Source organism: Dysidea avara, chromosome 8 (genome assembly GCF_963678975.1).
Source record: "Dysidea avara chromosome 8, odDysAvar1.4, whole genome shotgun sequence".
NCBI lineage: Eukaryota > Metazoa > Porifera > Demospongiae > Dictyoceratida > Dysideidae > Dysidea > Dysidea avara.
The window spans coordinates 19,058,484-19,085,194 of NC_089279.1; the positions used below are offsets into that span (position 1 = coordinate 19,058,484).

The 26,711-nt window shown below is 37.1% G+C and overlaps 3 protein-coding genes across 8 annotated transcripts in view; 2 read left to right on the forward strand and 1 right to left on the reverse strand.

Annotated features, from left to right (window-relative positions):
• Window positions 1-1,849, forward strand: part of LOC136262729 (kinesin-like protein KIF15-B) — a 60,806-nt gene extending 58,957 nt beyond the window's left edge. The window contains exon 43 of the mRNA XM_066057108.1: window positions 1,572-1,849. Coding sequence (XP_065913180.1) covers window positions 1,572-1,700 — 129 coding nt within the window. The 3' untranslated portion in view covers window positions 1,701-1,849. The remainder of the gene's footprint in view (window positions 1-1,571) is intronic.
• Window positions 1,850-8,745: 6,896 nt separating this feature from the next.
• Window positions 8,746-23,835, reverse strand: LOC136263185 (uncharacterized). The gene is made up of 2 exons (XM_066057693.1): window positions 23,771-23,835; window positions 8,746-10,487 (listed from the first exon to the last, which is right to left on the reverse strand). The coding sequence occupies exon 2, from the start codon at window positions 10,407-10,409 to the stop codon at window positions 8,820-8,822; it is 1,590 nt and encodes a 529-aa protein (XP_065913765.1). The 5' UTR covers window positions 10,410-10,487; window positions 23,771-23,835; the 3' UTR covers window positions 8,746-8,819.
• LOC136263186 (uncharacterized) lies at window positions 18,579-23,492 on the forward strand. Of its 6 annotated transcripts, XM_066057696.1 has the most exons (9): window positions 18,636-19,936; window positions 19,985-20,138; window positions 20,265-20,369; window positions 20,623-20,687; window positions 20,748-20,776; window positions 20,867-20,959; window positions 21,402-21,466; window positions 23,082-23,147; window positions 23,199-23,492. In XM_066057696.1, exons 3-8 carry the CDS (start codon window positions 20,359-20,361, stop codon window positions 23,128-23,130), a joined length of 312 nt encoding a protein of 103 aa, XP_065913768.1. In that variant the 5' UTR covers window positions 18,636-19,936; window positions 19,985-20,138; window positions 20,265-20,358; the 3' UTR covers window positions 23,131-23,147; window positions 23,199-23,492. The 6 variants fall into 6 exon arrangements, 3 of the variants coding, with proteins under 3 accessions (XP_065913768.1, XP_065913766.1, XP_065913767.1); XR_010704487.1 differs by having other exon boundaries at window positions 18,579-19,936; window positions 20,623-20,776; window positions 20,827-20,959; window positions 21,527-23,147; XR_010704486.1 differs by having other exon boundaries at window positions 18,582-19,936; window positions 20,748-20,959; window positions 21,527-23,147.
• Window positions 23,836-26,711: the final 2,876 nt, after the last annotated feature.

Genomic DNA, 26,711 nt, shown 5'->3' on the forward strand with positions numbered 1-26,711 from the left:
TACTATAAATCACACATTGAGGTGCAAGCAAGTGTTAATAATATAAAAACTCTTGGTACAAGTAATGCATCTACTGTATATAGTGTAACTCTTCTATTCCCTGGACCAGTGATGAAGTGTTCATTTTTGAGAAACCACAGACTTATCTTGGGTCCAAAATGTACGTACAATTATAAAGTAAGATCATGAGGCTATCAAGGTGCCCAGGTGTCCTTTTTGAGGAGGTCTGTTCTACCTATGCAGCCATGTACGTAACTTGAATAGTGTAGAGTGGGGATATGTACGTAAGTGCACTACGGCAAGATTTTACTTAATAAATAAGGTATAACTGAAGAGATGGTACAACATTAATGTGTTTATGGATGCATGATGATCTCATTTATAGTCAACCTGTCTAATAAGGACCATTTTTGGATTTGCTAGAAAAGATTGATGCTTTGGTGCTATACATTAAGATCCAATTAAAGTATAAATTAACTGCAGCTTATAGATGGTCTTTCAATACAGGTGGTCACTAATGCAGGTTGCAATGTACCTAGACACCTTCACTCTGTAAGACAAACTTGGCATGGCCTTGTTGCGAGTGGTTATTGGAGGTTTACACTCCAATACAGCAATAATAGACAGCAAATTCCACCGCATACCACAACATACCACAACGTAATTCATTATATCTCTTGAGCCCATTGTGGTCCCACCACAAAAATTTTATCAAACATAGACTATGACCTAATCATTATTCACAAAAGAATTTGAAAAATTTCAAGCAGCATTTTTCAAAATATAAAGGATTAAAGTTTTCAATGAAGTACCTTTGAACCATAATTAAGTAGATATCCCATAATTTAGGGATCACTGGAAAGGTCAATCAACAGTCTTCCATCAGTGAAAATTGTGTTTAAAAATATTTACACAGTACAAAGTTGCAGTCAATTTTGTAACTAGAGATGGACCAAATTTTCATGAAATATTCAAAATATTTGTGGTCATAAATCAGAAACTATGGAATGTATGGAGCTAAAAATTTGCATGAGTGATAAGCACCACAGGTACTACAAACACACCAAGTTTCGTCAAAATCCGAGAGGTGACCCTAAATTCCTTGTTGATTTGACATGGAATGACCCATACCGCTAATTATCAGTGCTGAGACCACGCCACTCACAAAGTATTGTGCCTTAATCTACTGTGTAGCTGAGTAGCAAGATCGAGATACTCTAATACAGCAGTCACAATTTTATGAATTAGTGCAATATAAAAAGAAATCTTAATTTAAAAATGAAGTAGGGGCTACAGCGATAAAAAGTAGTGAAACAAGAGGTGATGGTAGTTATGAGGGAAAATCCCTACTTTGGCATTGATTTGGTGAACGGATGCCAATTTAGAGATTTTTCTACATTGCTGGGACCCTGCTTCATTTTTAAATTAAGATCTTTTTATTGCACTAGTTGTATAGGTACATCATCGTCATGTACTATAGGAAATGGTTATAAGTGCATGTCAGAGTTTTGATATGCCATGATACAAACTTCACATGCATCATTACTCAAGTGTTCTCTCTGCACATTTAGCAAAATGCTAAACTAAATGCTGGTTTAAAGCAGAAAGCAGAACATGTCAAAAATCTTGAAGGAAAGTTACAAGAACTTGCTAGACAGTTAAGTAATCATCAAGACAAAGAGAACCTTTTACCTCATTAGTTAGTGCTAAATATATTTATCCTTTATTTTACTGTTTTATATTTCACAGTTGTAAATACATTTACATGTGCTAGAGTTAAGTGTTTCTTGTACCACAGGTGTATGCATACCATGATGGTTATTTTGGATTAAATTTAGTGTATCTAATACATAGATTATAGGTACCAAATTTTTGTGCTGTATAATAAACGTGAGCTAAATCACCAATAAATTTTAACATTTACAACTGCATACACTTGTACAGAGCTGCAATGCTACTAGCTATGACAAATAACAGAATGGTCTGTTGGTAAATTTTGAGTGCAGTGATAGAAGAACACTGTGTGCATGGGGAGATGATAGTTATACCACAGCTGTGAGGAATTTTGCTGATATATACACCTGAAGCATGAGGGCTGCAGGCCCGAGAACTAAGAGTATATATCACCAAAACCTGACGCAGTTGTGGTATTAGTGATATATTACTCTAGGCACACCCACCTGATATGCGAAAGAACTACAGAGCACTCAACTGACTCCCGTGCCAATATGGGGCCTACTGCTGGAAGGATGAGGTAAGGATAGTCGGACAGTAGGACTGGAAACTATGGTTGACCCTTCCAGACTGGGGCAACTATCAGTACATCTGCTTGCTGGTGTCTGATCTCTGACAGTATTATTCCCCCCATGGAGAATTTGCATAGCAGATCTTTCTTGACCAATCGTGGAGGAAGGCATCCATTGCTGGTCTGGCCTCCAACTGATAATTGCAACAAGGTCCTCAGTCTGGTTGATTTAAATTTAAAAAAACAACAACATTGGGTTGAAGTTTCCACTTCCATTTGTCTTGACTCACTCTGGACTCCTTTCAGCTACAGTGTTGAGGTGCCCAGGTAGGTGATTGGCTTTCAGCATAATATTCTGGGACATGCACTGTTCGCAGGTTTCCTTGGTTAACTTGCACAGAGAGAATGACGTTGTTCCCCCTCTGTGATTCAAGTAAGATATTGGTGTTGTGTTGTCCATATTGAGGTACACTGTCAAAGGGTGAGGCATCTACCTTGTAATGCATTGGAGGGTTAAGAAGGCTGCCAGCATATCTGGATAATTGATGTGATAAGAGCTCTCCAGCTGCCACCATGCCCCCCATATCCCTCCTGATTCTGATCAGCAACTGCACATAGAGATATGCATATAAGAGAATTCTGGCTATAAGGCGTAGAGCCTGTTTGTAATCGCGGGAGGTATGAAATATCCCGATGTTCACTTAGTGTAGTGCAAATACAGACAGGGTTTTAATATAGCAAGCTAATAATTATAGTCAAAGATCACCATACATTAAATTTTATTGATTTTAATTTTTGCTAATTTAAAGTTTTGTGTAAGTTATGTATCTTTCAAGATATTTTAATAAAACTATTATGGGATGTCACAGGAAGTACAACTGGCCATTTGGTCCACCTTAGGGGAGTACTGCCAAACAAAAAAGCTTTCAGAACAAGCTTCAGAACTTATAAATTCCTAGAGACACAAATCCAACAAATCTTCCAACTCACTCTTTGCAAGTGAGAATTTTGGTGTGCTCAATGGAACAAAGATCCCATTTCTAGCCCTATAGTTGATATTTCTAGTTTCTTACACTATGATATGGCTATGCTTATAGCTCTTAAAATTTGTACAGATCTACCATCCCTTCGGTACATATTTAGGGGAAACCTGTTGGACAATATCCTCAGTTTGCACATATTTGAAAGGTGCCTACAACCTATGGCTCACCTACTCCAAGGTATTCTTCAGAGTACAGTTGCAACTTAGCTGATTCATCCAATGGAAAATTGTCATTGATTGATTTGTCAATCAAAACAATGTTACCCTAACCAGGCCATTGCATTCAGCTGATCTAACCAGATTTCTTCTAACTAATTTGAAGTTCTTACGAGAAAGGGACAGTTTTCACATCATCATGCCCATCAAAGCAGTCGTACAAATAAAGCAATGAAGGATTTTTCTTTCTGACCTTCACATCTAATTCCAATCTTTGCCCTGTTAATGACCTAAAAGTTTACACCAAAGAATGGAGGGATTCCGGAGATAAGAAATCTCACACCCATACCAGCTACCATGCAACAATTGCTGCTACCATAGCCAGGTTGATAAAAGCAGGTTTAACAAAAGCTGGCAATGACACTTCCATTTTAAAGGCACATTTTGTTTGCAGCGCTGTTACTTCTGCTGCAGCAGATGCTGGGATGTACATTTCTGAAATAATGGAAGCTGCTGACTGGCTCTGCTTCAATGGTTGAAAAGTTCTATTATTGTCCTCATAAATCCACGCAGTATGACAATTGTATGAGAAGAATGAGGTGAACATATCAGCTTTGCATTGCTCTTTTCCATTGAAATACAGCACCTCTTATAAGTATACAAGGTGTTTATAATGTGGATGATCCAGCGTTATCTTACTGTACCTATGGGAAGGGAAAAGAACATGGTCATACATAATATGTCACTTGGGTAGGGTGGGACAGCTGAATAGCTGTCATACTGCGTACATTTAGCCATTCATTGATCCTATTTCGAAGAATTCGGTTCGCATATCAACTTTGCAGGTTGAATGACCAAAGTTTGAAAGGATTAATAACAAGGATTTGAAACTTCATGGTCAGTTAAGTAACTAAAATAACAGGAAAAAAACTGTGTTCTAGTAGTGCATATAGAAATTAAACAAATGATCGAACCATTATTCCAGCCCTATGTATCATGCATCATCAGACACATTCACATTTTTGGAATTTTAATGGATGCAACAACCTATGAAATTTTTTACCTATTAAAATTTATTGTATGGTTGACCTTCTGTAGGAATCAATTATCATGCTATGAAATATCTAATATCTGTTGGATGATCCATGTAATCTCAACAAGAAAATCCTTGCTTATAGATAAGGTTGTTGCTGTATTATGCAGCATTGCATTCTTTAAACTACATAAATGTATAAGCAGCATTTGTTTACACAAATAGTCTTTGAGGTACTGCTAGAATGTGGTACCACCTTGTGGTTTACTACATGTGACTGAAAGATGTTGACATAAACAAAGTCATGTGATTGTTTGTGCAAACTACATATAAAGCATAAACATATCATAGTCTGTGCCGTATTAGCAAGAAGTGTTGTGAAAGATAGCTATAGGTAAGAGTTGACATCTATTTGTTTTGGTATGTATGCATGTAAATAGATTGTATGATAGAGTACTGTAGTAGTCCACTGAAGACTTTGGAGTAATAGTATATGTTTAGAGTCGCTGAACAGCAGATCTTCCAACCTGCTAATTCCCCGATTTGTGTAGTATTGTGTTTACTTCATTACAATCTAAAGCCTTTTCATATTTTTACATTCATTACTGTTAAAAATTTCAGTGAGTCCTCCTCTGTATAGCGATATAGCTAAGTTGGTAAATCCTGTAAATTTATTGATGAGGTATTGTATACATAAGTGAACTAATAAATGGATTGACTTTCATGATCAGTAATACAATTTATGCATCAGTGTTGAATAAGAAACACAGCTCCAAAGATACAGTGAAGAAACTAGGAATATGTGTTTATATCCTTTTCTCTTCTCGTAGTATGGTACGAGAAGAGAAAAGGATAGTTTTCTTTCTCGTAGTTTACTTTCCCCTACCAATCAGTAATCCCATAATCAATCACATTGTAAAACATTTTGTATGCATGTTTCATATGTGCGCTAATCCTCAAACTGAGGCTGCACATTTCTTGAAAAATAAATAAATGAAAAATATAGTAGCCCTATGTGGGTAGGTAAAAACAGTGGACCGGGGACCCACGAAAATCCAACTCATCTTGGAACTTTTTACACTTCACAGTATTCTATACTTGTACTAGGTACCTCTGCAAGCAGTCTTGCATGGCTAATCCACTTTTTTTCTCCTCGCGGCGATGTTTATACCAATTAGAAATTATAAGCGCCTCTGAAAAAGTGTCTGAAGCTGACTGCATTTAAAGGTCACTGCCAGTCTTGGGAGTAACGCGTTACGCAATATTATTACTTTTGTGGTAACAACGAAATACGCTATGAAAACAGGTAATATAACGCAAGATACTTTACTTACAAACGTAACGCGTTACCTAAGTAATATAATTACTGTAACGAGTCTAATATGACGTAATATTATTACTAAAAGTAACGAAGTTACTAATCTCGTTAGTAATCCTCTGAGTAACGCCTAACCACAACGAAGTAACGAGGCCTACTGAATGAAGCTTAGAGTAGTGGTGGTAGTTATGAGACACTTAACTTCAAAGCATTACTATTACCTAAAACTATAACCCTGGTACTTCACAATACTAATAGGGAAAAGTATACCCATAAACTATATTATCCTAAAATTTCAAAAACTTTCATACAATTTGGTGGTCTGTATGATCATTTTTCTGGAACACCATAGGTGTGTGTATTATGAGACATATGGGGGTATTATGAGACGCTGTGCTTGAAAGTTGACTACTTTATATTTGATTATGGTAAGTTTTATATGTAAAGGGTAGCAGGGACACTGCAGACAGTCAAAACAGATTAGTTGACTTCATAATGTACTTTACATATTTGTGCTCTTAACAACATAGTGGGTGGTATAAAGGCAATCATTGACACTCTTCCAATATGATATAGCAAATTCTAGGAGCTATATTATCCCCTAATTAGAATTATGGTTGACTTATAATCAATATCTGTGATAATCTGAATAGGTACTATCTCTTTACTTCTAAATTTGCAGGATTTAACCCACTATACTTGCTTTAAGCTATGTGACCCATATTACCCTCTGTCCCATAATACCAGCCTCTACTCTATTCACTAGTTTCTTACTTATAACCAAGATTTGCACATTGTCCAACAACGCAATCATGTCACGTGATAAGGTGGTAGTTTCACACGTGACAGCTTAAGGCTGTGGACACAAAGTAATATAATATGTAATATTATTACAGTTACTAGTACTTTGTAACTAAATAGTTCTGTTGCAAGTAATATGTAATGTGTAACTAGTTACTTTTACAAAGTAACTTGCCCAACACCGGTCACTGCCTGCTGCACAGTAAACATACTAGTATATTATGCCGCCTAGCTACTAGGAATATTGTGCAAGTACATCATGAAGCATGAAGAGCTGCTGGAACATGCTTAGCATGGCTTAGCTGGTAATTGTTCGCCTGCTGCACAACTCAGTAGTCTATTATATCACCTAGCTACTAAAGTTTAGAAACACTGTGCTCTGGGAAAATAGCGAGTGATCTGTAATTAATGCAGTCAGCTTCAGACACTTTTTCAGAGGCATTTATAATTTCTAATTGGTGTAAATATCGTGCGAGACGCCACGAGGGGATGGGAAGCGGGGGGGGGGGGAGTGGATTGGCCATGCAAGACTGTTTGCAGAGGTACCTAGTACAAGTGTAGAATACTGTGAAGTGTAAAAAGTTCCATGACAAGTTGGATTTTCGTGGGTCCCCGGGTCCACTGTTTTTACCTACCCGCCCTGGGTCACATGTGCAAGGTTGTACAATAATGTCAGCTATCTTCATGCTATAAAACCCTATAATTGTTACTGCATATAGATAGACACTTGGCACACTAGTTGTTGAAGGAATAATTTTTGCTATTGGCTTTGTTTATTGACATAAAGATATTGACAGTAACCATATTGTAACACCTCTAGGAAGCTTATTATGCACCTATCAATGTAATCCCCGACTACCACTAATACGGGCTGAGGTGGGGGAAGGTGGGGATTTGCAAAACTGAAAATTACAATTCCCCACCTACTGGGGAATACTGGCGATGCAAACCCCCGACCAAGTCTCGACCTGCAAACCCTGGGAATACTGGGGCTAGGAGAGGATTTGTACAGTTGTGTGGCGTTGGTCTAGTGATGAGTTCGTTCAAGTGGATTCTAGTATGAATGTAATAGCTAGCACCCAAGGCACTCCTTCCTAAACTCAAAGCACATACCTTTGCTGTCTGAGTGAATTTCTTTAGTGAAGACAAATCCCCACTACATCGGGGAAATTTAGTGATCAATTCCCCCACCATCCCTGACCTTTCCTCACCCTCAGCCTGTATTAGTGGTAGTCGGGCATTACATTGATAGGTGCATTATACTATTGATTTACTACTATGTATGTATGTGTGGACATTATTGTATACATACATATGATATAGTGTTTTTGTGTTGACACTTTTTGTGAAATCAGAAAATGCAGAAAAAAGCTCAACCAAAGAATCCAGTAGAGTTGGGTGGTTATACTTATGATATTGTCGATGAACCATTTGATATGTTTATCTGCAAAATATGTCATTTAGTTAGCAAGAACGCTTATAAAACTTCACACTTTAACCACACATTTTGTAAATTGTGCATCATTGCCTCAGTTCGTAAACGACATCTTGTATGTCCCATATGTCGTGCAACATTTGAAATATCCAAATTAGTCCAAATTAATCGACAAATTAGAACATTAGAAATATATTGCACTAACAAAGACAGTGGGTGCACTTGGGAAGGACCATTGAAACATTTAGATACTCACCTTAAAGCATGTCCTGCAGAACTACCATGTAAATACTAAGTTGTAGGCTGCAATGCAAAAGTTACATGTACCAATGAGTTACAACACTATGCTGACAATCACAAAGAACATATTTGTTTGGTTGAACTAAAAAGTTCAAAACTTGTCTGAATGTAAAGGACAACTACCAGAAAAGCTGAAATATGCAAAGCAACAGCTGATGGAGAAAGTTAAGCATGTCAACGAGTTAAAACACTATGCTGATAATCATGAAGAACAGATTTGTTTAGTTGAACTGAAAGTTAGTTGTTAGTTAGTTGTTTGAAAGTTAGTTGATAAAGTTAGTTTTGAAAATTAGTTGATAATCAGTATATTGAATTTCTGTACTCACACAACTCAAGATTGCATATGCAGATAACATCATTTTAAATGAAGAAAATCAAATGCAGACTAAATATTACAGAAAAGAATTAAGACATGGACAATTATGTAAAGAATTAAAATCTGAGATACAATCACAACTTTAAGCGAGTTATATTAGCAACTGTCATGTTCTAATTATTTAATTCCAAGTCTTTAAAACAAGCTTCAACATTATCATCTATCTGATTCAGTTGGAGCTCTGTAGATTCTTGCCTTGCTACACCGATTGCCACCAACTGTTGGCGATATTCATCCCATTTTGGAATTCCAATCAAAATAACTGCAGCCTTGTACCATATAAGCAAGGTTGGTTCATTTCCATAACATCCAATGGCTCCACTGGGTTGGTCATATTTTGGCTGCTGACACCAGGTAATGTCCTCTCCCCTAAACTGACAAACATTTTTGCTGTATAGTTTTATTAGACCTTTGTCATCATAGGGTCCATATTCAAAGTCTTCATTCCATCTAAAATCATCCAAATCATTTTTCAATGCAAACTTTTTGCCCCTAGGCTTGTCTAATTCATTAGCAAGTAATGGCTTAACATGAACATGAAGACCAAGTAGTTTTGCAGCACTGTACACTACATAGTCAGAACCCTTTAATGTTTCAACAAGTGTTGATTGGGAAATAGTGTTCATAACTTTCTCTGCATCAGTGTCTATGATACCAAGCTCCCTCAAGTGTGACAATTGTTTTGCTCTTGATTTGCCTATGAACTGTTTAATAGGCCACTGCTCTAGCTTGCTGATGATTTCAAATTTGGCTCCTGTAAAATTAGTATCAATAAATATATCAGCCCACTGCTTATCAAAGGTGTAAGAGTAGTGAGTGTTGAAGCCAAGTATACCACCATCACGCATAAATATAGGATTACTAAGTGCTGCTTGAAGTGTCCTGTAAAAAGGATTAGTTTTTATGTTGATCAATGATCTGCTGGGGTTAGTGCCATAGTAGAGATTGTATGTCAGAGTGACTCGATATCCTTCTGTAACTGGAAGAACTTCATGTTCAATATCACTGAAGAATGCAGCCCACTGCAAACCATTGAATGGATCTGATATAGGTAAAGACCAGTCATATTTCATCACTTCCTTCTTGTGACGCACAACTAATGCTCCACCACTAAACTGAGTTGGTAAACAAACCACAAGGCTACCAAACATCTGCCCTGACCGAGGTGTGTCAACATGGGGCTTGAAGAAGCCACCAGGTGCATAGATATTCAACTTGTATAGCTCAGCTTGTAACCCAGCACAGTTTGGCATGATTGATTCAATATCTCGGAGAATTGATGTGCCACAAAGTTGAAAATTTGTCATGAAATCTTTTGTGTCCAATTTAAAAGCATCACGATAATTCTTATCTATAACACTTTCTCCTTTGTATCCAAAACTTGCAATTGCACATGCATCAAGTAGCTTGCTCATGGCTGCTTTGTTTTGGACAGGAAATTCTATGGAGTCCCATATCACTTTTGTCCCTTCAGATGCAGCCAATAGTTGAGATGAATCAGAATGCTGCTGAGTGTCTTGAGGTAAGACAGACTTGTAAGCTAATGATACATTGTCATTTGGAAGCATTTCCAACTTTCCACCACAGCTGAATCTACTGGTTATGCCTTCAGCCACCTGACCAAGGTTTGATATAATGGTCTGTTCATCTGTCTTTTCCAATGGCTCTGGATTATTGAACTTCTGTCTTTTAAAGTGCAGCATGACTTGCAGTGACTGTTTAAAATCTCCTTGTATCTCCAGATGCAAACTAAGTTCAGCTTTTTATAGGCTTTCATGTGACTGGCGTGTTTTAACAGGAATACACAGTGTTTGTGATTACAAATTTAAAGAATGTGATAACTATTGCAACATAATCTTAGTCAGCAAACTAATGTTAAGCCTGCAATAACAGGCCTAACAAGTCAAAAATGACATTAGCTAATATATTAGTTGTTTCACTGTCAGACAGAGATAAAAAATCAGCACAAGAGGTGTGTAAAGATTGAAATTATATAGGCTAGGAGGCATGATTACAACAAAGCAGAGAATATTGCTGGAAGTGGATTGAAGCTATATCTATAGTGCATTTTGACACATCTGTCATTATTATTATAGGCCATGCATGAATGAATTGAAAATTTTGCAAAAAGTTTCATAGTTCATTCTACAAAAAGGTGGGCATGACAACTGATTAGCCGTTAAAATTTTTACCCTGTACACACCACAATGTACCTTATTATTTTGTTCTGCCAGTGACATACAACTGTACATGATGTAGCTATGTAGAAAAAATAATGTTTATAAAGACTATTCTCCTATTAATAGTAGTTGAAAAACTGAAGCATCAGTGTACGTATGTTGACAATATAGCATGCATGGTACACAAGTGGCAATGTACAGTATGTATGTATTTGTGCAACACATCTATATGTGACCGGATTTGCGAAAAGGGGTCTTCCACACACATCCAATTCCATAAATGTTGGAGACCATAATTCAGTGTTCAAGTAACATATTAACCTGGAAATTTCACCATGTATTCAGCTATATTGGTGCGCACCACTGTCAAAATTTCAAGGCAATAGCTCTTTCCAATCTGAAGTTATCAATTGTCAAAGTTGGCAAATTGGATGTGTGTGGAAGACCCCTTTTCGCAAATCCAGTCACATATAATGGTAGGAATGTAGTGCCATCCTGTAGTGCTTTCAAAGACAGTGTTGAATGAAGTAATAAACACCTGCTAGGTCAGTCTGTTTGAAGTGCCCAGGCATGATTTGAAGTCAAACAGTCTGAGCTAGAAGGTGTTTATTACTTCATTCAACACTTACTTTGATAGCACTACGGGATGGCTTCTCTACTTGACCTGCTCATTTTTGATGCAATGTATGGCAGTTGGATACTCTCTCTTCCATTATTTACTCTTGATATTATATATACTGTTTTAACAGCTCACATACAAGAGTTAGAATGTCTAAGCCCTTAAGAGATGCATGAACTACTTGATAAATATCATGAATAATCATGCCCAAGAAGTGAATAATCATGCCCAAGAAGTACACCCAAGAAATGATTAATTGTGAATAATCACAAGTGTGTCAGCAACTTGTCAGCAAACAGTAAATGGTGTTAAAATTTGCTCCAATGTTTAATATTCATTTTCTTGTGTTGTATAGCAGGATACATGTAACTGTTTCAGTTCAGTGTTGGTCATCTCTACAGTTCATCATACAGCTGTATGTTGTTGGGGGCTACTGTAACTATGCAAGCAATGAGTAACAGAAGTTACATACATAAGTATGAAGTTCGACATATCTGTCCAGAATTGTCCAATGTTTATTACTCTTATTATGCTCTTGTAAGGTCCCTGGCATAGCTACTCATGCACAAGTAGAACCATGAGATAACATGCAGGCCATGAGATAACATGCAGGCCATGAGATAACATGCAGGCCATGAGATAACAAGCAGACTCTGCCTCATTTTATGTAACTCTAACTGTGCACAACAGCTTCAAACTTTTGTTCATAATATTTGTATGGGGGAGTGTGTCTAACTGCCAGTATGGCCTGTACAAACACACTGCTGCAATTTCACTTTTGATCATATGTACACCTCTAGCTTGATTCTATTGCTGACAAAGTTCTGATAGGTGATGATTGGTGTTGATAAGGCCAAGCCTTTCTTCTAAGAGAAGCCCGAGATGTTACTTGCAGCAGTCTGTTGCTGAATGTACTCCAGTACAAATATTATGATTTGGTATTATATTACAATATTACCACTATTACCTACCTATATGTATATTATTACCACTATTACATTATGATTTCATAGTGACATAACGTAAGGAAAAGATACACCCCAGATTGTTAGGAAGCAAAACTTAGAATACTTAGAATGAAGACCAGAAAATTGTTCACAAACAACAAAAGGAGTGAGGGCAGTGTGGACATGCAAAACAAAGTCAGATGTCTTAGTATCCAGTGGAAAGATCAAAATGAGTCACAGAAAAAATCTGGTCACTGCATTGTGAGTTGAGGTATATACAGTAGCATTAAGTATTATCTTATTGAAACCACTTGATGTGGTAGCAAGCCACTGAACAGGAATTCAACACCGTGATGAAATACAGTGGCCAGTCAGCAAAACAGTAGCTATGTGTAAACAGTGAGCACAACACACAGCAGTATTACAGAAATCTGACACCACTCTAAACTCAATGTCATACCTGAATGTTCAGGTTTAGTTCACCAACAAGACATTTTACTAAAAGCTGTACCAAGGAGGTCTAGGATGCATGGAACTTGACATGGACATTAGTGCTCCTGCAGATGAGCATACTACATAGAAGGCTGCATCATCTTGTACCAGTTTTATGTAGTCTGTATATAGTGAAGAAGTCAAGGAACATCTTATGACAAGAAGATAACTGTTGAGAGGCTATCATATCTAGTGACATTGGCAAGTCAATGATTTTAGAAATTACCTTTCTAATGGGTGAAAAAAGTTGTGAAATCAAAGGAGAATGTTATTGACAATACATTTTCACAGAGCCATAATTATCGTTTACATCATTGCAGCCATTTCATGACCGCCACCTTCGATTTTGCAACCTTTTCACCCATACAAGGACCAGCAATGCTTAAAAGAGAGCTAAGCATCAATTATATTGAAACATAATTTGTATCATCCTATGAATCTAGTAAATACTTAATGTTTAAAATCTACCAGTGGCTGGAGGCCAGACTCCTGCACCTACCATTCATTTAAAAATATTTTTGTATGAATTAAGTAAATGACTGCTGTATTAGAGTAGTTTGATCTTGTGTAAACATTTTTGTGTAAAAAAGTTTTGTAATTTTTGTGTAAAAAGATCGAACTACTCTAATAGAGCAGTCATTTACGTAAATTATACAAAAAAAATTTTCACAAAAATTATTTGCACGAAAATAAAGCGAATTATGGTATACTGTAGCTATGTTGCCATACATGCCCTGTTCTAGTTGCCCCTAAGTCTTTGTCTACTAAATTATGATAGTCTGGTGTTCCTGCTGCAAGTCCACAAGTTTAAATTCCAGAGGGGGTTGAATCCATACTCCCCTGTTAATGATGTAGTGAATTCATAATGCATACCTGTGACCATTTTTTATGCTGTAACCGAGATCAAAATCAGTGTTACAATTATTGCAATTAGGATTGCAGTTATTCCTCCAGCTATAAAGCAATGGTAATTTTTATAGTGATGTATTTCTACTTGGGTCCAGCTGGTGACAAAGCAGTTGATTGACTTAAGCAATGCTGGATATACTAAAGCTAAGATGACTTGTTCCATGGCTTAGATTTTACCCAGTTATTGATTGTGTTCCAGCATTGGAGTCTAAAGTATTGTTGCTCTAGTATTCTGAAACTCTCCCACTGATGCACAGTGTTTTACTTGGATGTATGCCAGTTATATTAATGAAAACATGTATTTCATGAGTCATGACTCATAGAAATGGGTAAATGTCATCTTCTATATTTTGGTCTAGCTTTTTTGCTGACCTAGCTGTTTTGATAAAATCATGAAATAGAAGTTTGGAACTTAGCTACTATTAAGAGGTGGTCTTTGTAAAGAGGGTGGTCTTATAAAAAGTTGACCACGAAATGGTCTTATTAAAAAGTATTCAAGTATACATTAGCCATCCTTGAGATCTAATTACAATGTGGTCTATTGTACAAGGTGGTGGCCACTAAGCAAGGGTTATACATTTAGATGATGATTTGACCATTTCCAATTTCAGTTCTGGTTTCCATCTCACGCCGACAGTTTCCAATTGCCCATTTTATCACAGCAGTCATAGATAGTAACAGTCATCCTTATCTGTATATGAATCAAAATACTGATCATGATAGTCTTTAACTTGGTAGCCAGTTATATCAGAGCAGTCGTAGAATATCTTAGTTATATTACCACTCATCCTCAAATTCGCCTTAGAGTCATGTCAACTAAGATATTGCACTCCTGCTGTAATATAACTATAGCACATCCAAGTAAAAGACTGTGAGCACTTTGATGCACATTTAGCTTGCATAAACACATTATGCTTACACTGCATTTTGATTGCCAACATTGTTGGTGTCTAACACCTTACTGGACAATATGGTAGTTATTGCCAGGGCAATAACTACTTTAACTACCATATTGTCCATTTTTTCAATTATAACTTCACTAGTAGCTGGCACTAGTTGTTGAATGGTTACTGCTTTAGTCCAATATTAATTTTGTTTTCTTTCTATTTTTTTGTCTAAGTTTTGTGCTGGTCAGTCTCAAATTCTCTCAATAGCTTTTGGGGACTCTATTGACACCGATGATTGGTGTCAATAGCCTGGGCTTTATTTTAATACTAATTTGTGTACTAAATATGCATGACACAGAGACACAATAATGATTAAGGTGCTGATGGCTAGTGCTTGACATTACACACTACAAAACATGCCTATCAAGTCAATCATCAACACTATTAATTCTAATCAAACCAATGTAAAGTTACCAAACATGTGTTCTCTGTTTACAATTGAAATACTTTGTACTTGACTACTTTAATCATGATCTAGTGTACAGGTGGAAAATTTAGATGGACAAAATATTCGTGAAATTTGCAAATGATGACAACTTTGTGAATAAAAATGTGAATTCGAAAATGGTTTTGTTTTGGTAAAAACTCAATAATTTCTGCCTATATATGTAGTTCTAACTAGTGGCAGTGTAGTGGTCAGCTATATGTGTATGGCTTCTGGTATTATGGCAGTCTAGTGCTAAGTACCTGTACCTGTTTTAATTTTACCTATCATATATTATGCTATGCTGCCATGTAGGGATGCGGCGATTATGCCGGCACAATTTCGGGCATAATAGTTATGTGTGGGAATCAGGAATTATGCTAGCATTTTGAGGTGATTATAAGTAGGAAAATCTGCAGATTGCACAGTTTCGTTAAAAAAGATCGAGATACTCTAATAGAGCAGTCAGAAACTCTAATGAACAGTCACTGAATATAATTTACTCTAATAAAGCAGTCACATTGAAATGGAATACTCTAATACAGCAACCAGCTAAAGAATTCAATATTATTTGAAGCTTAAACATCAATGAAAATGGTCTGATACAGCAATAAACTGTCATTACTAGCCAATTATGGTGGCATAATTTTGGGAATAATGGGCAATTCTCAAAAGCATAATAGGTGATTTTTTGAGCACTGCTCAAAAGCATAATTCTCAATTTTTGGAGCATAATAGCCTCATGCCTACTGCCATGTTAAAAAATTCAGCCCATTGTGTTCATAATTATGTGCTCAAAACTTATGACTTGTTTTGTACCTTCTGAATGGATAGCAATGCTATTGATTTGCATGGAACTGTAAAAATATATTGCTATATATGAATCTTTAATCAACTTACTGTGGCTGTTCAATGTATTACATGCATAATGACTTAATAGTTGTGTCAAATGGTTGCCTGCCAGCTCTATTAAAGATACTAACTACTGTAGATTCAGGGGTGGTGGAGCAGGCCAAAGAGTGAGGGGGCCGGGTCAACTGTAGGTTGAAGACGGAAAAAAGATCACAGCCTGCTGACAATAGCTGCTCTCCACACTGTAAATTGATGGTATGACTCCTGCGGTCACTTAGTATGATGATCATACTTTAAAGTGTGATACTCATACTTCTGAAGTATGATGATCACATTAAGCGACTGCAGGAGTCATACCATCAGTATGAACTTCACACTTCTGAATTTACAGTGCACCAATTATATCTCCTTATTTATGACTACACATACGTTGCTAAGCAACTTGCTACACTACTTCTCTGAATACTGTGACTGCTCTATTAGAGTATCCAGATCCTGACTGTTCTATTAGAGTATCTCGATCTTTTCTTGCAAACAGTGCCCCATAAAAGTGGGAAGCCATGGCCCCTCTGGCCCCCCCGTGTCCACCGCCTATGTGTAGATTGATATTTTGCAGTGAAGCCAGTGCATTTTACAAGCAAGGTTTTATAGCTTAGCATCATTATTCTGCTTATTATGCTTGCATTATGCTTGATACTTCAAAGCACCTAAAATTATGCCAACATAATAGGCTGGTGTCTGGTCTATATAGTACACTGCGATGCATGTGCAAGTCAAGCAGGCAGTAATGTCAACTTAACATGTTCATTTTGAAACCCTTTCCTATATTAAAGAATATAAGTTCATAGCAAATCAGCAATGTTGTTGCCTAATAGATTGCATAACTATAAACATATAATTTTTTGCATGCATAAGGCTTCACAACTCTGTTCAATGGCAAAGTGAACCTACACTACAAGAACTGAGGATTAAATTTTGAGCATAATAGGCAAAAAATAATTTTAGCACTGCTCAAAAGCAAAATAGGTAAAATGCATAATAGGCAGGTCCCTAATGTTGTGTGTATTATACATACCCTCAAAAATAGCTATATAGGTCATGGACATGGAGAAAGGTTAGTATGCAGTTTTTAACTACACAGATCTACAGCAGATTTCCTTGTTGTTCAGTGGGAAAATAATGAGATTAATCTGATCAAATATGTGATGGCATATTATTTCAGTTTTTAAAAATGTGCTATCACTGGCTATAATTTATTTAGACTTCAGTGGTTATTGTGACTTGACTTCTAAGGCTTCTTTTGAGATTAGGGGTGCTTTCTATTTTAGAAAAACATACCACCCCAAAAACACCTTCGCTGTAAAAAAGGCGCGCCCAAGAAACTACAAGTACCTGGAACCCAATGTAAAAAACAAAAAGAAAAATCAGCTTAGCTGAAGTGAAAAGTAACTGGTAACTTAAAGAGCTGATATCTGAAGCGGCCAAGAATACAATTACTAAAGTTTAATCCATGCAAGAACACCTTGGCTATAAAACAGGTGTATACATGAAAGTAACTGGCAACTGAAATGGCTGATATCTGAAGCGGCCAAGAATGAATGGTCATATACGACTAATTCAAAAATTTAACACTGAACCTTTATAATTCAGCTGTGTTCTATATTCACTCTTGCTGAATCGTAAAGTAATTTCTTTTAACTCTAATTGGTTGGTAATTTGGCCGCCTTTTTTTGCTCTATTATACTGACTATTAAAAAAGGCGGCCAAATTACCAGCCAATTAGAGTTAAAAGAAATTACTTTACGATGCAGCAAGAGTGAATATAGAACACAGCTGAATTATAAAGGTTCAGTGTTAAATTTTTGAATTAGTTGTATATGACCATTCATTCTTGGCCGCTTCAGATATCAGCCATTTCAGTTGCCAGTTACTTTCATGTTTTATAGCCAAGGTGTTCTTGCATGGATTAAACTTGATATCAGCTCTTTAAGTTACCAGTTACTTTTCACTTCAGCTAAGCTGATTTTTCTTTTTCTTTTTTACATTGGGTTCCAGGTACTTGTAATTTCTTGGGCGCACCTTTTTTACAGCGAAGGTGTTTTTGGGGTGGATATCACTCATTTTTGTCAGTGATAGACTCTACATTTGGTTTAAAAGGTAATTTTTTTGGAAATGAGCAATTAACATTAATGCAGAATATTATCTTGGAGAGTCAGTAAAATCCATACATAATAATGATTGTTTCATAACACCGTAAATTCGGAAGTATGAATTTACGGTGTAGTATGACTGTTCTATTAGAGTAAATTTATCTTTACTGCCTGTACGTGATGAATATATCTCATATCTGTGCATGTTAAATGCTTCAGACACCTAATTAAACTTGCAAGTGCCTAATTAGTTCACAGTTGCTACACAGCTATAAATACATTTGTAATTGTTATCATCATAATCATTTATCATTTTATAACCATTTTTTAATATTTTGGTCACAACTTCAGGATTAGAGCAGCAGAGAAAGGAATAGAGGACTCAACCATCAAGACTTGTATATGGGAGATGGAACAGCATTGCGATGGACAATGCCGGTACTAACCCCTCAAGGGTGTTGCAGTACAGTATAGATGCAAGACCAGAGCCTTGATCGTCGCCTTTTGACTGTGGTCACAACTTCAGGATTGGAGCAGCAGAGAAAGGAATGGAGGACTCAATCATCAAGACTCGGGGAGATGGAATAGTATTGCCATGGACAATGCCAGCACTAACCCCTCAAGGATGTCACAGTGCAGTATCGATACAACCACTCCAACCAGTGCATAAGACCAGAGCTCGATCATCACCTTTTGGCTGAAATTTTTATACTTGATGAAGCAATTAAAACAAAAAAGTTGTAGTACTTGTACTTTCCTGAGGGAACATGTCCCCAGAGTCCCAGACTCCCTTGCCTGTTCAGCAGAATAATAGGATTGAGCCTTACTACCAGTTTCACCTTTATCCTTGGCCTGAATGTACATATCAGCAACATAATACAGTAGCTGTAGATAATGCTAGTTAATGCCCCTAGGCAGAGCTATAGGGGTGGGAATTTTTCCCTACTATCATACTATCATAGTAGTTCTTCTCGCAGTTCTTTGCCTGGCCATCATCAACTGCTGTCTATCAACTGCTGTCAAAACATTAGTCTCGTCCCCCAGACCCTTCCTCAAGCATGCTTATCACACAAAAATAACTTAGTTTAGCAGTGCACAGGCAATTATTCATTGACAGCTTATACTACACTTACCGCATTTTTGAACCATGTATACCACCAGAATCCACCAGATTGACAACTAACACGTGATCTATTTAGGGGAAATCTCGTGGAAAGTCCCTAATTACCTTAAGAGGACACTCATGATACGTGGTTTTAAATTGAATGGTTTAAGAATGTAACTGGATGGTGAGGCGTACTTTAATCGGCTCGACTTTACTGAGAAACTCGAGCCCCTCGTGAGAAACTACATCGCTTGAGCAACGCTTGAAAAAGTAAGAGTCAAGAATACTGAGGGACTCTATGATATATGCCGGTCTTGAATGCTAACGAAACGAGGAGTGAAGTTTGTGCAACGTGTCACATCGCCACACACTGATTCACCGTGTTTGTGCGATAGGGCTTTTGGACCTGTCCACCAGATGTTGAAAGGAAATTCATTCCACCACATGTTGAAAGGAAATTCATTCCAACTTGTCAGAAGTTATTGGTATACTCATTGTTGGGGTCCATGGGGACATCGATGATCATTTACCAGTCAGCTGTAAGTAATGTCACAACAGAAGGAAAGGAACCATTTCCATACCCCTATGGCATACTGATTTTCCAGGTCAGTTTATGTACACCCAACCACAGAAATGTAGAACTTTGGTTGCAGGTGGAAAATAAACACCTTTTTACTCAGTTACAAGAGATTCACCCAGCTGGGATAAAATGTTGAAGTGAATGTCATTAGTACCTACTTGCGGTTCATCAGGTATTGGACAATTCCAAGTGTCCAGATTATGCAGTTGTCCAGTTTACACGTTTAGGCAAGTTCCACAACATCCTATAATCTATTACTATATCAGTGTGGAATAATGCTTATATAATATTTTTCATATTCCAGGCTTTAGGTATGTGTATTGTATTTAACACCTGCATGTTGGTTTTTGCAGGCCATCTGGTCATACTGGTTTATCCACTAGCAGTTGAATGTGATCATGGTACATATGTAAGTTGAGACCATGCAGGAACAAAGATAGAGGTGTCATGAATTTCAGGTCAGTTGACATTCAGAGGAATTGTATTATTGCAATTGTTCTTTTTGTAGTTATCAATTATCAGTGACCAGTTTGTGATAGCGTACTTTTGTTTGACTAATGACCAAATGTTCTGGTTTACATGCTTACCCAACAGTTATGTTACTCACTTAACCTGCATATGGGATATATATTTTTAGTTCATTTTGATTATTCATCCTTTATTGGTACAGCCTGGCATATTGATTTTTTGCACATTCTCTTTTTAATTCAGTGGCTGCTGGATTGTTTCGTCAGATATCGAAACAGATGTCTTTGGTGTTGCAACCGATGTTCCAGGTCAGTTTGCGTGTGTGTTTAATTTAAGGTTGACTTCAGTGCCTGCTTATTCTTTTACAGGTCTCGGTATTGAGTGTCATGAATTTCAGGTCAGTTGACGTACAGAAGAATTGTATTATTGCAATTGTTGTTTTTGCAGTTATCAATTATCACTGTATACTAGTGATGTGAATTTGCAGGTCAGTCTACTCAGATGTATCAGGCATAGTGTTGATGGGTTCGAACAAGTATCCAGTGTAGACTGTAGTGGCATAAAGGGTGTTAATTTCCAGGTCAGTTTACATGTGATGTTAGTGATTTTTTCCTAGTACCCAGATATTAAGTGTATTGTATTTAATGCCCACCTGTTATGTTTTTAAATTATGGTATATCAGTGTAGACAGTGCAACAGTAAGCCTTCTGTGTTGTAGTAACTATTTGTTTCATAATATTATGCTGTTGTCCCGGAATGGCACAATTTTTGGGCAACCAGTGTGAAGTCCGGTGGTACAAACATTGTATTATGACCAAGTTGTGATAGCGTACTTTTGTTTGACTAATGTCCTAATGTTCTGGTTTGACTAATGTCCTAATGTTCTGGTTTAACATGCTTACCCAACAGTTATGCTATTCATTCACTTAGCCTGGGATATAATTTTTGTTCATTTCGATTATCCATGCTATTATTGACACAGCCCGGCATATTGATTTTTTGTACATTCTCTTTTAATTCAGTGCCTGCTGGATTGTGTCATCAGATATCGAAACAAGTGTTTTTGGTGTTGCGACCGATGTTCCAGGTCAGTTGCATGAGTGTTTAATTTAAGGTTAACTTCAGTGCCTGCTTATTCTTTTACAAGTCTCAGTATCGTCATGCTGACATACAAGAAATCATCACTATTGTTGGAACTATTTTTAGTCAAGTCTTGATGTGATGTTAATTAACGTTGTTACACATTGTTGTATGTTTACCATATGGCAAGAAATTATCATGGCCATCATGAAATTTGAATATTGTGTAAGTTGTGTGGACCAACCCCAACTCATACATGGTCACTGGCAAACCACGAACCACATTCGAGCCACAACACCAACCACATTCGAGCAATCCATTACAAAATTTTGTTGCACCATTTGTGTGTGCATAATACTTAATGAAAGCCACAACACAAGCTACATGGTACACACTACATAGAGGTGGTAACCCCTAAAGGCTTGTTACCTTTTGTATTCACCTTATCGGCCTTTGTGGTTAATCTATTAAAATTTACATGTAAATAGAGAATTGAAGAGTATGCTTAAAGCACCTTCGCTAGTGATTTTGTTCTTCAAACCATATAAGACAACTGGCGATTTATAAACGCTCGCATGGGGTGTGGTACTAAATGGAATTTAAAAGATTTCTGCTTAAAACGCCATCCCTAGGGAACTTACGGTTCAGCACGCTGTCACAACTTGTTTATCAGGCATTAGAGTTTGTGTCCACGTCGTGTCTTTAAAAGTTATTGTAGGGATTAGAGGTTGATTGAAGAAAATACGCGTATAGGCAAACCAGGATTGGATAATGTCAGTGCTAGATGGACTATACAAACACAGCTATGTTGACTGGTTGACTGGTATAATGTGACAGTAGTTGTAACATAAGGTAGAGAAATAAAGTGAAATACGCCTATTTTTTATTTTGCGATGGTTACTTTTTTATTATAGCGAGGTCGCAAGAAAACTATAATGACTCCTAAAGATTTTTTATCACGTAACGCAATACAAATCTATTGAGAGATGTTGCGTAATCTAGGACTAATATTGCGAAACCGGCCCTACACGTAAATAACTCACAGTAGTGGCCGCGCGTCTTTTAATTGGGTGTGCGCTTTGTAGTTTCTTGGCCACGCGACTCACTACCGTGAGTCTTGATATTGTGAACCACTATAGTGGTTCATGATTAAATAATATGTAGTTATGTGGGCACAATGTGGAGTCTATGGAATTTATAAACCTGCATGAAGGCCTGAGTCTGTGGTGCACAAGCAAAGTGTGGGCATTACTAAGGGCCAGCCTGAGTGTAATACTGTAAATTCCATAGACTCCTTATTGTGTCCGTATAACTGCCATAGACTCTATTTTACATCACCTTTAGTTACCTCTTCCATGACAGTTTCTGCTGTAGCATCAGTGTATCTTTTGTGATAATAGTAGCACCATGGCAACCATGCATGCTCAAGTGACACAATGTAGCACCTCAATACATATACTTATAGGATTTTGAGCATATTATTGTCATAGATAATCTATGGTTAAATTACACTTGAAGGTGTGGAGTATATTAGAAAACAAGGTGGAGTGCATGAGATTTATTACCTACCCAATATATAGTCTAATTCTTGTTGTTACAATACAGCTTTTGTTTTCATACAGCAATAGAATCCTGAGAAGGCCAAATACACTACAGATGATTTGCACGTAAATAAAGAGAAGAATGATGTGAGTAGTTGGCAGCTATCTAACAAGCAGTTATTTATTCTCCATGAGTAGGAAAACACTGTCATTCCATTCACTTCTTAATGTCGATACTCATCAGACACACGGCCTGTTGAACATCAGCCCATCACACCCAACCCCACCTTCCAGCAAAATTAATATCAACATCTATATGTGTAACAGAGTTTTTATTATACCATACACTATCACAAGACAAAAAGTCACTCATCCTATAAGTAGTTGGATACAGAAATGTTTTCATGTAGTACTAAGCCGCATGCACTGTATATTTATTTCATTTACTGCATGTATTTTGAGATTTGTTTGAATATTATCATAGTGTATATTTCTGTTGGAATTTTTCTACCACTTCAACTGTGTTGGGAATGGGGGAATCTACATGGCTTTTAACACCTAGATTATTGCTACAACAAGACTCCCTAAAAATTTAAGTGCATGGGTAATAAAAACCCATTCTTGAGTAGCTTTCATAACATTTTGTTTTTTGAATTTGCTGAGTTCACAGTAGATACGCAAGGGCGTAAGCAGGGGGGGTTCGGATGGTTCGGACGAACCCCCTTTTCAGAGGCAGAATTTTTTAAATTAAAAATCACACCAAATCTTACAGCTCTGGAGCTCTCCGGTAGCTACTTGCCCACTGGCGCTCCTCTGTACTACTCTTGAGGGTCACATCACATTAATGCTGAACCATATCTATTGAATCACGTGATCAAATGCGCACGTGATGCATTGTTGAAATGGCGAAGGACTGTTAAATGGTTGGTTGGGACATATTACAAGGCAGCAGCTGCTAAACTTGAGTGGTCGTGTTATACATGTGTCAGGTTAGCACAAACTGTGAACTGTTGATGTATATTTACTTGATGAATGATTTCTTTGTTACATGTTGTGAGCACGTCATGTCTCGAACATATTGGAATACAAGCCAAGTCTGAAGTTATTGAACATCAACAGGAGGACCGGCCTAGAATATTGTATAGCTGGAAAGAAGTATTGCCAACTAAGGGACTCGAGTGTGGAGGGCTTCCGTGTGCTACGAAGTTGAAGTTGGCTGTCAGTATGCTGTCTGGAAGTGAAGATTAGTTAGTTTTGAATAGGTTTATAGTTTCTATAAGCGGCATAAACATCAGTGTGTAGGTTTTAGCTAGTTAGATGCACAAACAGCACCTTTTATTGTTACTGCCTAAGGGCACATTTTGTGTATGCATCATTTTCGACCCAACGTGGTCTAGGGGAAGCACCCAGGCCTTCCCCTTAAGACATTCCACTAAATCGAACCCCCATTCAAAATAATCCTGGATACGTACCATTATAGTAAAAGTGTATTGTATACATACACATTATGCTATCACCTGTATAGTATTCACATTCATCAGTCTGGATATTAGTTCTATATCAGAGATATCATTACCAGAAATATGAAGTTGTATGCTTGTATTAACTTCAATGGCTTCAGTTAATTTCTTTCCACCTTCACTATGGATGTTATTGCTACTCAAGTTGAGTTCTTTTTAGGAATTATTAACCTTCAAAGAGTCGCCCATGGCCAGCTCCATCATTAAATATATCATTACATGAAATATTAAGGTTTTGTGAACTTGTGTTGACTTTCATGGCTTCAGTTAATTTCTTTCCTCCTACACTATGAATGTTATTCATACTCATATTGAGTTCTTTCAAGGAATCGTTACTTTTCAGACAGTCACTGATGGTCACTGCTCCATCATCACATAACTGGTTATCTGAAATATCAAGTTTTGGAATCGGTAAGGTTTTAAATGCTTTAAAATTTCTTCCAATAAAATTTTTACTCACATTAATTTCTTGTATTGCACATTCCTTCTTAAGTGACTTTAGCATACACTGAGCATTTGATACTGTCTCGATTGGCTGGACATATTCTTCAGTGTAATTAAAATCAAAACCACTCGCATGATTGGGATTATCAACTGTTTTGTTAAACAAAAATTTTGTTGTCTTCATACAGAAATTGCTAACTACATCATTCCAAGATGTATGAATATATGTTAAAGCTGTGTAGTGTAAACTATTAACATGCTCCTGAAGTCTTACATGATCAGATTTAGTAATGTTATTATATGTTGCATTAAGAACTTGCAGTGAGGTGGTGTTTGAAACTTCTATAATAGACAACAACCCATTAATACTAATATAATTTTTAGAGATATCAAGGTGTAGTAGTGATGAATTAGATGTGATGGCTTTAGCTATTTGTATTACTCCTTCATCAGTCATTTCATTGTGTGAAATATTGAGTTCTGACAGAGAGTTTGGAACATTGAGACAATTTCAATTATTGCATGTTGTTTGTGAGTTTGTCTCACAATTTGTGTGAATATTTTTGTGTTGTATGTTTCTTCTATTACTTCAACTTCATTGGGATTAGGAAATTGACATGGCTTTTAACATCCAGATCAAGACTCACGGTAGTGAATCGCGAGGCCAAGAAGCACAAAGCGCACGTCCACAATAATAAACACGCGACCACTACTGTGAGTCATTTACATGAGGGATCGATTACGCAATCTTTTAAAATCCGCATGGCGAAATCTCAGCCTTACTAAAAGATTCCACCTTGAAACCAAGGGCATGTAACCTTTGTATAATGAGTAACTACCACATGAAAAGTCAGGCGAATTGTTGTAGTTTGTTCCATCGCCCACCCATTTACCATGCATTAATTAAATTATTTATTCAAATGTGCATCGTTCTTTTTTTCATTTTCTTCGTCATTGCATCCCATTGAAGCGATTTTCTTTCAACCATGAAGTTGCATTGTAAAAAGGCAGCGACTATCAGGGGCTTTTTACACAATGTATCTGTACATTTAATTTCGCTAAAAGTTGTTTGCTAATTTATGAGATCGCTTTTGTGCTCTTTGAAGATTCAAACTTGCCGCCATGACGTCGAGGTGTGAGGCGCCCGCCTCAATTCCCAAACCCGAACAATGTGGAAGTGGGCAAGGTCATTAGCCATAGCGAGCTGGTTGATTTGATAGACACTGTGCTGTCAACTCTTGGTTTAATTGTGAGTCCAGTCACTGATTTGTTTTAATTTCGCCACGGTATGCTTCCACTGACTCGTCAGCGTGACTCCGGCCCGCTCGTGGCATAGTGTACAATTTGAAGATACAAAGTGTAGTTTTCTATTTGTTTTCTTTCTGTATTTCAATACAGTGTGAATAATTACCAGCCTGTTTATGGTGAGAGTATTGTTCTATAAGTCCAGGGGAGTGCAACGGGTGCAAAGCCCTCTTCAGAACTGCCTATGGCTAGTGTTATAGCTAGTGTTATGTTGTACGCGTACCTCCTTCCATTCAACCAGTTCCACTGGGTAGTCAAGGTAGCTCACTCATAGGGCCAGGCAGTAGTTAAACGGCACAGTGGTTATCTTTCTGTTTTCCGCGCTTGCCTTGAATCTCTTCGTCCCTTGTTTTCACTACTGATTCTTTCAGCGTTTACCTGGCGGATATACGTACAAAATCACGTGATTACTTAATAACTACGTGTAGGTGAATGCATAGAT